This window comes from Lagenorhynchus albirostris, chromosome 9 (genome assembly GCF_949774975.1).
Source record: "Lagenorhynchus albirostris chromosome 9, mLagAlb1.1, whole genome shotgun sequence".
Lineage (NCBI taxonomy): Eukaryota > Metazoa > Chordata > Mammalia > Artiodactyla > Delphinidae > Lagenorhynchus > Lagenorhynchus albirostris.
In genome coordinates, this window is record NC_083103.1 from 48969492 (window position 1) to 48982476 (window position 12985).

Genomic DNA, 12985 nt, shown 5'->3' on the forward strand with positions numbered 1-12985 from the left:
GACCAGGAAGATAAAATACTGGAAATAACAACCACAGAGCAGAATAAAGAAAAAAGAATGAAAAGAATTGAGGACAGTCTCAGAGATGTCTGGGACATTAAACACACCAATATTCAAATTATAGGGTTCCTAAAAGAAGAAGAGAAAAAGAAAGGGTCTGAGAAAATATTTGAGGATATTATAGTTGAAAACATCCCTAATATGGGAAAGGGAAGAGTTAATCAAGTCCAGGAAGCACAGAGAGTCCCATAAAGGATAAATCCAAGGAGAAACATGCCAAGACACATATTCATCAAACTATCAAAAATTAATTACAAAGAAAAAATATTAAAAGCAGCAAGGGAAAAGCAACAAATAACATACAAGGGAATCCCCATAAGGTTAACAGATGATCTGTCAGCAGAAACTCTGCAAGCCAGAAGGGAGTGGCAGGACATATTTAAAGTGATAAAAGGGAAAAACCTACAATGAATATTACTCTAATCAACAAGGATATCACTCAGATTTGACAGAGAAATTAAAATATTTACAGACAAGAAAAGTTAAGAGAATTCAACCCCACCAAATCAGCTTTACAACAAATGCTAAAGGAAATTCTCTAGGCAAGAAACACAAGAAAAGGAAAACACCTACAATAACAAACCCAAAACAATTAAGAAAATTGTAATAGGAGCATACATATCAATAATTACCTTAAATGTAAATGGATTAAATGCTCCAACAAAAAGACATAGACTGGCTGAATGAATACAATTACAAAACCCAAATATATGCTGTCTACAAGAGACCTACTTCAGACCTAAGGATGCATACAGACTGAAAGTGAGGGGATGGAAAAAGATATTCCATGCAAATGGAAATCAAAAGACAGCTGGAGTAGCAATTCTCATATCACACAAAATAGACTTTAAAACAAAGACTATGGGGCTTCCCTGGTGGCGCAGTAGTTGGGAGTCCGCCTGCCGATGCAGGGGACGCGGGTTCGTGCCCCGGTCCGGGAAGATCCCACATGCCGCAGAGCGGCTGGGCCCGTGAGCCATGGCTGCTGAGCCTGCACGTCCGGAGCCTGTGCTCTGCAACGGGAGAGGCCACAACAGTGAGAGACCCACATACCAAAAAAAAAAACAAAGACTATTACAAGAGACAAAGTGGGACACTACATAATGATCAAGGGATCAATCCAAGGAGAAGATATAACAATTGTAAATATTTATGCACCCAACATAGGAACACCTCAATACATAAGGCAAATATAACAGCCATAAAAGGGGAAATCAACAGTAACACAATCATAGTAGGGGACTTTAGCACCCTACTTTCACCAATGGACAGTTCATCCAAAATGAAAATAGATAAGGAAACAGAAGCTTTAAATGACAAAACAGACCAGACAGATTTAATTGATATTTAAATGACATTCCATCCTAAAACAACAGAATACACTTTCTTCTCAAGTGCTCGTGGAACATTCTCCAGGATAGATCATAACTTGGGTCACAAATCAAGCCTTGGTAAATTTAAGAAAACTGAAATCATACCAAGTAGATTTTCTGACCACAATGCTATGAGACTAGATATCAATGACAGGAAAAAAACTGTAAAAAATACAAACACATGGAGGCTGAACAATATGCGACTAAATAACCAAGAGATCACTGAAGAAATCAAAGAGGAAATTTAAAAAATACCTAGAAACAAATGACAATGAAAACACGATGACCCAAAACCTATGGGATGCAGCAAAAGCAGTTCTAAGAGGGAAGTTTATAGCAGTACAATCCTACCTCAAGAAACAAGAAACATCTCAAATAAACAACCTAAACTTACACCTAAAGCAGTAGAGAAAGAAGAACAAAAAAACCCCAAAGTTAGCAAAAGGAAAGAAATCATAAAGATCAGATCCAAAATAAATGAAAAAGAAATGAAGGAAACAATAGCAAAGATCAATAAAACTAGAAGGTGGTTCTTTGAGAAGATAAACAAAATTGATACACCATTAGCCAGACTCATCAAGTAAAAAAGGGAGAAGACTCAAATCAATAGAACTGGAAATGAAAAAGGAGAAGTAACAACTGATACTGCAGAAATACAAAGGATCATGAGAGATTATTAGAAGCAACTCTATGCTAATAAAATTTACAACCTGGAAGAAATGGACAAATTCTTAGAAAAGCACCACCTTCCAAGACTGAACCAGGAAGAAATAAAAATATAATCAGACCAATCACAAGCACTGAAATTGAAACTGTGATTAAAAGTCTTCCAACAAACAAAAGCCCAGGACCAGAGAGCTTCACAGGCGAATTCTATCAACATTCAGAGAAGAGCTAACACCTATCCTTCTCAAACTCTTCCAAAATATAGCAGAGGGAGGAACACTCCCAAGCTCATTCTATGAGGTCACCATCACCCTGATACCAAAACCAGACAAAGATGTCACAAAAAAAGAAAACTACAGGCCAATATCACTGATGAACATAGATGCAAAACTCCTCAACAAAATATTAGCAAACAGAATCCAACAGCACATTAAAAGGATCATAAACCATGATCAAGTGGGAATAATCCCAAGAATGCAAGATTACTTCAATATATGCAAATCAATCAATGTGATACACTATATTAACAAAGTGAAGGAGAAAAACCATATGATCATCTCTATAGATGCAGAAAAGGCTGTAGACAAAATTCAACACCCATTTATGATAAAAATCCACAAGAAAGTAGGCATAGAGGGAACTTACCTCAACATAATAATGGCCATATATGACAAACTCACAGCCAACATCATTCTCAATGGTGAAAAACTGAAACCATTTCCACTAAGATCAGGAACAAGACAAGGATGCCCATTCTCACCACTATTATTAACATAGTTTTGGAAGTTTTAGCCATAGCAATCAAACAAGAAAAAGAAATAAAAGGAATCCAAATTGAAAAAGAAGAAGTAAAGCTGTCAGTATTCGCAGATGACATGATACTATACATAGAGAATCCTAAAGATGCCACCAGAAAACTACTAGAGCTAATCAATGAATTTGGTAAAGTAGCAGGATTCAAAATTAATGCACAGAAATCTCTTGCATTCCATACACTAATGATGAAAAATCTGAAAGAGAAATTAAGGAAACACTACCATTTACCATTGCAACAAAAAGAATAAAATACCTAGGAATAAACCTACCTAAGGAGACCAAAGACCTGTATGCAGAAAACTATAAGACACTGATGAAAGAAATTAAAGATGATACAAACAGATGGAGAGATATACCATGTTCTCGGATTGGAAGAATCAACATTGCGAAAATGACTCTACTACTCAAAGCAATCTACAGATTCAATGCAATCCCTATCAAACTACCACTGGCATTTTTCACAGAACTAGAACAAAAAATTTCACTATTTGTATGGAAACACAAAAGACCCCGAATAGCCAAAGCAATCTTGAGAAAGAAAAATGGAGCTGGAGGAATCGGGCTCCCAGACATCAGACTATACTACAAAGTTACAGTAATCAAAACAGTATGGTACTGGCACAAAAACAGAAATACAGATCAGTGGAACAGGACAGAAAGCCCAGATATAAACCCCTGCACATATGGTCACCTTATCTTTGATAAAGGAGGCAAGAGTATACAATGGAGAAAAGACAGCCTCTTCAATAAGTGGTCCTGGGAAAACTGGACAACTACATGTAAAAGAATGAAATTAGAACACTCCCTAACACCATACACAAAAATAAACTCAAAATGGATTAAAGACCTAAATGTAAGGCCAGACACTATAAAACTCAGAGAAAAACATAGGCAGAACACTCTATGACATAAATCACAGCACAATCTTTTTTAACCCACCTCCTAGAGAAAGGGAGATAAAAACAAAAATAAACAAATAGGACCTAATGAAATGTAAAAACTTTTGCATAGCAAAGGAAACCATAAATAAGACAAAAAGACAACCCTCAGAATGGGAGAAAATATTTGCAAATGAAGCAACTGACAAAGGATTAATATCCAAAATATACAAGCAGCTCACACAGCTCAATATCAAAAAAGCAAACAACCCAATCCAAAAATGGGTAGAAGATCTAAATAGACATTTCTCCAAAGAAGATATACTGATTGGCAACAAACACATGAAAGGATGCTCAACATCACTAATCATTAGAGAAATGCAAATCAAAACCACAATGAGGTATCACCTCACACCAGTCAGAATGGCCATCATCAAAATGTCTACACACAGTAAATGCTGGAAAGGGTGTGGAGAAAAGGGAACCTTCTTGCACTGTTGGTGGGAATGTAAATTGATACAGCCACTATGGAGAATAGTATGGAGGTTCCTTAAAAAACTTAAAATGGAACTACCACATAAACAAGCAATCCCACTAGTGGGCATATACCCTGAGAAAACCATAATTCAAAAAGGGTCACGTACCACAATGTTCATTGCAGCATTATTTACAATAGCCAGGACATGGAAGCAACATAAGTGTCCATCAACAGATGAATGGATAAAGAAGATGTAGCACATATGTACAATGGAATATTACTCAGCCATAAAAAGAAACTGAGTTGTTTGTAGTGAGGTAGATGGACCTAGAGACTGTCATACAGAGTGAAGTAAGTCAGAAAGAGAAAAACAAATACCATACGCTACCACATATATATGGAATCTAAAAAATAATAATAATGGTTCTTAAGAACCTAGGGGCAGGACAGGAATAAAGACACAGACATAGACAATGGATTTGAGGACATGGGGAGGGTGAAGGGTAATCTGGACAAAGTGAGAGAGTGGCATGGACATATAGACACTATCAAATGTAAAGTAGATAGCTAGTGGGAAGCAGCCATATAGCACAGGGAGATCAGCTCAGTGCTTTGTGTCCACCTAAAGGGGTGGGATAGGGAGGGTGGGAGGGAGACACAAGAATGGGGAGATATGTATAGGGAGGATATATGTATATGTATAGCTGATTCACTTTGTTATAGAGCAGAAACTAACACACTGTTGTAAAGCAATTATAGTCCTGTAAAGATGTTTAAAAAAAATCTTTGATATAGGAGGCAAGAATATAAAATGGGAAAAAGACAGTCTCTTTAGTTAGTGGTGCTGGGAAAGTTGGACAGCTGCATGTACATCAGTAAATTTAGAACACATCCTCACATCATACACAAAAATAAACTCAAACTGGCCTAAAGATTTAAACATAAGGTATACCATCATAAACTGCTAGGAAAGAACATAGGCAAAATATTCTCTGACATAAATCATACCAATGTTTTCTTAGGTCAGTCCCCCAAGGCAAGAGAAATAAAAGCAAAAATAAACAAATGGGACCTAATCAAACTTACAAGATTTGCACAGCAAAGGAAACCATAAACAAAATGAAAAGACAACCTCTGGAGTGGGAGAGAATATTTTCAAACAATGCCTCTGACAAGGGCTTAATTTCCAAAATATATAAACAGCTCTTATAACTCAACAACAACAAAACAAACAACCCAAACAACAAAATGGGCAGAAGACCTAAGTAGACATTTCTCCAAAGAAGACATACAGATGGCCAACAAACACATGAAAAGATGTTCATCATCGCTAATTATTAGAGAAATGCAAATCAAAACTAAAATGAGGTACCACCTCACACCAGTCAGAATAGCCATCATTTAAAAGTCTACAAATAACAATTGCTGGAGAGGGTTTGGAGAAAAGGGAACCCTCTTACACTGTTGGCAGGAATGTAAATTGGTGCAGCCACTATGGAAAACAGTATGGACGTTCCTCAAAAAACTAAAAATAGTGTTGCCAATTACCCAGCAATCCCACTCCTGGGCATATATCCAGAGAAAAGTATAATTCGAAAGGGCACATTTACCCCTATATTCACAGTAGCACTATTTACAATAGCCAAGATATGGAAACAATCTAAATGTCCATCAACAGATGAATGGATAAAGATGACGTGGTATATATACAATGGAATACTACTCAGCCATCAAAAAGAATGAAATAATGCCATTTGCAGCAGCATGGATGGACCTAGAGCTTATCATACTAAGTGAAGTAAGTCAGAAAGAGAAAGACAAATAACATATGATATCACTTATATGTGGAATCTAAAATACAATACAAATCAACACATCTATGAAACAAAAAAAGATTCACAGATATAGAGAACAGACTTGTGGTTGCCAAGGGAGGTGGAGGGGAGGGGAGGAAAGGAACGGGAGCTTGGAATTATCAGAGGCTAGCTGTTATATATACAGGATGGATAAACAACAAGGTCATACTGTATAGCACAGGGAACTATAGTCAATATTCTCTGACAAACCAAAATGGAAAAGAATATGAAAAAGAATATATATATATATATATATATATATACACACACACACATATATATATGTATGTATATATGTATGTGTATACATACATAAATATGTGTGTGTATAACTGAGTCACTTTACTGTAAAGAAGAAATTAATGCAACATTGTAAATCAGCTGCACTTCAATAAATTTTTTTTAATGAATATAAATAAAAACAAAGATTTTAGACCAAAAAAATAGAAAAAATTAATCAAACCAAGATCTGGTTTCTTGAAAGGATAAATATCAACAAACCTCTGGCCAGGCTCACCAAGAAGAAAAGACAGAGGACCCAAATAAACAAAATAAGAAATGAAGGAGGAGAAATAACAACCACTACCACAGAACTACAAAAAATTATAAGAGTACACCATGAACAATTATATGCCAACAAACCGGACAACCTAGAAGAAATGGACAAGTTTCTAGAAACATGTAGCCCACCAAAACTGAATCAAGAAGAAATAGATAATTTGAACAGACCAATCGCTAGAGGTAAAATTGAATCTGTAATTTTAGAAGGAAAAAAAAAACTCCCTGCAAACAAAAGATTAAGACTGGATGGTTTAACTGGGGAATTCTACCAAATATACAAAGAACTTAAACCAATCCTGCTCAAACTCTTCCAAAAGATTGAAGAGGAGAGAACACTCCCAATGTCATTCTATGAAGCCACCATGACCAAAACCAAACAAAGACACTACCAAAAAATAAAAGGCCAATATCTTTATGAATATAGATGCAAAAATTCTCAATAAAATATTAGCAAACTGAGTCCAACAACACATAAAAAGGATCATACACCACAACCAAGTTGGATTCATCCCTGGGTGACAAGGATGATTCAACATATGCAAATCAATCAATGTGATACATACCACACCAACAAAAGACAGAAACCACATGATCATCTCAATTAGATACAGAAAAAGCATTTCATAAAATTTAACATCCATTCATGATAAAAAAAACTCTCACCAAAGTGTGTATAGAAGGAATATACTGCAGCATGATAAAAGCTACTTATAACAAATCCACCACCAACATAATACTCAATGGTGAAATACTGAAAGCCTTCCTTCTAAAATCTGGAAAAAGACAAGGATGCCCACTCTCACCTCTGTTATTCAACATAGTACTAGAAGACCTAGCCACATCAATCAGACAGGGAAAAGAAGTAAAAGGGATCCAAACTGGAAGGGAAGAGGTGAAATTGTCATTATATGCAGATGACATGATACTATATATAGAAAACCCTAAAGACTCCACACAAAAACCACTAGAACTGACAAACGAATTCAGCAAAGTAGCAGGATGCAAGATTAACAAACAGAAATCTGTCACATTTCTTTACACTAACAATGAAATATCAGAAAGGGAAAGTTAAAAAAAATCTCTTTTACAATCACATCAAAAAAAAAATATGTAGGAACAAACCTGACCAAGGAGGTTAAAGATTTGTATGCTAAGAATGAAAAAACATTGATAAAAGAAATTGAAGGTGATTTTAAAAATGGAAAGATATCCCATGCTCTTGGATTAGAAGAATTAATATTGTTAAAATGGCCATACTACCCAAAGCAAGCTACAGATTTCATGTGATCCCCATCAAATTACCCATGACATTTTTCACCAAACTAGAGCAAATAATCCTAAAATTTATGTGAAACCATAAAAGACCCAGACTTACCAAAGCAATCCTGAGGGAAAAGAACAAAGCTGGAGGCATAACACTCTCAGACTTCAGACAATACCACAAAGCAACAGTAATCAAAACAGTGTGGTACTGGCACAAAAATAGACATATAGATCAGTGGAACAGAACAGAAAGCCAACACACTTACGATCAATACATCTTCAACAAAGGAGCAAGAATATACAGTGGAGAAAAGACAGTCTCTTCTGCAAATGGTGTTGGGAAAGCTGGACAGCTACATGCAAATCAATGAAGTTCAGAACACTAACTCACACCATACACAAAAATAAACTCAAAATGGCTTAAAGACTTAAATATAAGACATGACACCATAAAACTCCTAGAAGAGAATATAGGCAAAACTTTCTCTGAAATAAATTGTAGCAATGTTTTCTTCAGTCAGTCTCCCAAGGCAATAGAAATAAAAGTAAAAATAAACAAATGAAACCTAATCAAACTTATGAGCTTTTGCACAGCAAAGGAAACCATAAAGAAAACAGAAAGACAGTCTATGGAATGGAAGAAGGTATGTGCAAACAACGCAACGAAAAATGTTTTAATTTCCGAAATAAACAAATAGCTCATACAGCTCAATATCGAAAAAAACCAAACAACCCAATCCAAAAACTGGGCAGAAGACATAAACAGACATCTCTCCAAAGAATATGGATGGCCAATAAGAGGCACATGAAAAAATGCTCAACATAGCTAATTATTAGAGAAATGAAATCGAAACTACAATGAGGTGTCACCTCACACCAGTCAGAATGGCTATCACCAAAAAGTCTACAAATGTTAAATGCTGGAGAGGATGTAGAGAAAAAGGAACCCTCCTACACTGTTGGTGGGAATATAAACTGGTATAGCCACTATGGGGAATAGTGCAAACATTCCTTAAAAATCTAAAAAGTTGCCATATGATCCAGCAATCCCACTCCTGGGCATATACCCAGACAAAAGTATAATTCAAAAAGGTATATGTACCCCTATGCTCATAGTAGCACTATTTACAATAGCCAAGATATGGAATCAACCTAAATGTCCATTGACAGATGAATGAATAAAGATGTAATATACAGATACACACACACACACACACACAATGGAATACTATTCAGCCATTAAAAGGAATGAAATAATGTCATTTGCAGCAACATGAATGGACCTAGAAATTATCATACTAAGTGAAGTAATTCAAAGATAAATATCATATGATATCACTTATATGTGTAATCTAAAAATATGATACAAATGAACTTATTTACAAAACAGAAACAGACTCACAGACATAGCAAACAAGCTTATGGTTACCAAAGGGGAATGGGAGGAGGGATAAATTAGGAGTTTGGGATTAGCAGATACAAACTACTATATATAAAATAGATTTTTTTTAAAAGTCCTACTATATAGAACATGGAACTATATTCAATATCTTGTGATAAACTTTAATGGAAAAGAATATGAAATAGAATATATATGTGTGTGTGTGTATAAATGAATCACTTTGCTGGACACCAGAAACAACCACATTGTAAATCAACTATATTTCAATTAAATAAATAAATAAGGCAAATGGCTAAAGTGTACATGGCTGCAAACCTACCCAGCCTCCTGTGATATAAGTGTTCAGTCAGAATGATAGGGTTCACATCTCAAAAATGTCAAGTAGATGACACCAATAAAATTAAGGGCTCTGTGAAACTATCACCCCAATCTATGCCATAAACATATCCATCACCTCCAAAAGTTTCCTCTTGCCTTTTTTATTTATTATTAGTTTTATATTTGATAGGAACACAAGATCTACCTTCTTAGAAAATTTTTAAGATACAATATAGTATTGTTAACGACAGGGACTATGCTGTACGGTAGACCTCTTATCGCCAAACCCATCAAGTTGTATACACTAAATATGCACAGCTTTTAATATGCCAATCATACCTCAATAAACTGGCTTTTTAAAAAAAATGAATCAATAAAAAGAACTCCCCTCAGGAAGGAAGCAAAAAAATAATAAAGCCCTGAAAGATAGGAGCTGTTAATGCTGAAGGAATTCCTTTCATTGTCTCATGCGTGGGAATGGCTCACCCATCATGCAGTTACTAAGTAGTGACATATGAAAATTAATATTTTAATTAATTATTTTAATTTTTAAAATATTTATTACTTAATTTTAATTAATTACTTAATTTTAATTAATTAATTTAAATATTTTAATTAATTATTATATATCACATTATTAGAATGTGAAAATTAATATTTAAATCTTTATTAATCATACCTGATAGGGTTGGCAGTTTTAGAGACAGACATTTTGTAAATCCTAGGTGAAATTCTTTCTTAAAAAAACGATGGAATCTAGCAACAAATGTGGACTTTTTCCTCATGTGAGCTCTAATGCAGGCTCAGAATGTGGCCCTAACCATAATTTCAAATATCAATACTTAATCATAAGAAAATCTAAGTGGACAGTGAGAAGCTTTCCTGGGCTTGGCAACACCAAACTTTCTCTCTAGCTCAAAGCAGAGACACACATGAAGAGAACCAAAAGAAAACTGCCACGCCCTAAGGTGTAAATAGGTGCTAAGTGAACTCAGCAGGTACAGTATTATCCTACGTGTTTCCCACCAACAACTCCCCTTTTCTATTTCTTGGTATATGAGCTGGTTAATATTAAATGTGGGAGAAGAGGGCTAGTATTAAGGTGAATATAGCTTACTTACACATAATATTCTTATTATACATAATAGAATAGAAATATAGTTCTTCCTTAGGTTTGAAATGAAATGGGTTGGGGTAAAATCCAGTGGGGAAAAGGATAGAAGTGCCTGCATGAATAGATACGCACACACATCCTCTCAGTGAGTCCCCTAGGCAAGGAGATGTTACAGTATATATGAGTATGAAAGAGTTCAACTCTGATCAGTGCAACAAGAGGATTACCAAGATGATACTTCTATATGCTTTCCAATGATCTCAGTCCCCCAAAACTGTAATGCTGCCCCACAAAAGGCTCAGTGGTAAGATCTGAAACATTCAGAAACCTCAAAAGTTAACTCCACCACTAATCCTCCCCCAAGATCCAGGTTGACCCACAGGGGTTGTGTGCCGCTGTGTCCTTCTGCTGCTCTATGATACATCAACCCTTTTCTGCTGGAAGCGCTTTAGGAGGCCCTGACGGATCTGCTTAGACTTGATGCAGTAGACAATGGGGTTCATGAAGGGCGGAACCAAGAAGTGCAGGTTGGCCATAAGCACTGCCAGAGCAGGGTAGCTGTGCTTCTCTACTCGGTGCAACACAGACAGCCCCAGTTTGGGCGAGTGAAAGATGAGAACAATGCAGAGGTGTGAGACACACGTGTTGAGTGCCTTTAGTCGTTTCCCAGGTGATGCAATGCTCAGCACAGTCCGTAGGATCAGGGCATAGGAGAGTATGATGAGGGAAGAGTCAAAGCCCAAAGAGAGGAGGATGGAGACCAGGCCAACCAGGCTGTTGACCTGAGTTTCTGAGCAGGCCAAACCCACAAGGTCACGTGAAGGCAGTAACAGTGAGAGGGTACACTGATCTGGGGAAAGAGCAGACACTGCAGGAGGATGGGTCCTGGGAGATTGAGCAGGATGGCCCTCACCACGATGGCAGGCCCCACTTTGGCCATGGCCGAGTGGGTAAGAACTGAGGCACAGTGCAGAGGGTCCCGGCTGGCAACAAAGTGATCAAAGGCCATGGCCAGCAGCACACCAAATTCCACATAGGTGAACGTGTGGATGAAGAACATCTGTGCCGCACAAAGATTGAAGGGCAGCTCACCAACACCCAGCCAGAAGAGCTGCACCATGGTGGGGAAGATGGAGGCCCAGAGGCCCAGATTAGAGGCTGCCAGCATGGACAGGAAGATGTACATGGGTTTGTGTAAGGCTGGATCTGTGCAGATCAGGAAGAGGATGATACTGTTACCCAGGATGGAAACCACACAGATGAGGTTGATGGGGATGGAAACCCAATGATGAGATGCTCCCAGACCTGGGAAGCCAGTGAGGAAGAAGGTAGAATAACCAGAAGTGCTGGTGTTGCAGGAAACCATAGTGATTCCAGGAGGGAATTGTCCACCCTATATGTAAGAAGCATTCATTCACTTGATCATCACTTATAAAGTCCCTACCAAGTACTAAGGGCTGGAAAGGAAGAGTTGCCCCGTCACCATTTCTCATGCCATGAGAGAAAACTCATTCCTCTGAGGAGCTCCATTCCCTCCATTTTCTGTATAATTTAATCTTCTCCTTGAATAAAGTGATATTGAATAAATTTTATGAGCTAATCTCTGCTTATTGCCTTAGCCTCTCAGTATCTATTCTCTCTTTGACCTAAATAAACAACCTCCTTTCTCACTTAAGCTATACCCAAAAGCCTATCTCCAGACTGCATTCTCAAAATAAATAATGAAGAAGGGAGAATAATTTTCTGTTTAAATTTAGTATGATGTTAGGAACAAGTAGTTTAGACTCCATTTCTATTTATTCTTAGAGACAGGTTTTCCATAGTGTGACCTACCTGTTAACAAAAGACACATTCAAACAAATGATGTATTTTCAAAACCACCCTCTGAGGAGGCCGGTTGTTTTTTCCTCTGGCGCTGTTAAAGAACCAACATTTTCTGTGTTTCTTTTCTGGAAAAGCCTTTGGAGCGCAAAGGTTCTATCCAGTGTGCTCAATAGTGACAAATTTATCTCCCGTGAAGGTGGGTTGGCCTAGAGGAAGTATTCAATAGTTCTTTGAAGCTAAATCTGGTAAACAAGATGGGAACTGAGATGAATTCACTTTTTTAAACTCCTTCTTACCCAATCCCACCTCCACCTCACTGGCTGCTTAAACTTGTACATTTTCTTCTGACCGTGCCTTTGAGACAGTCCTATAGCCA

At 36.9% G+C, this 12985-nt stretch overlaps 1 protein-coding gene across 1 annotated transcript; it reads right to left on the reverse strand.

The window, feature by feature from the left end:
* Positions 1-11198: 11198 nt before the first annotated feature.
* Positions 11199-12151, reverse strand: LOC132525293 (olfactory receptor 51H1-like). The gene is given in 2 exon segments (XM_060157831.1): positions 11199-11602; positions 11605-12151. Coding segments are annotated over 2 exon segments (951 nt in total).
* Positions 12152-12985: the final 834 nt, after the last annotated feature.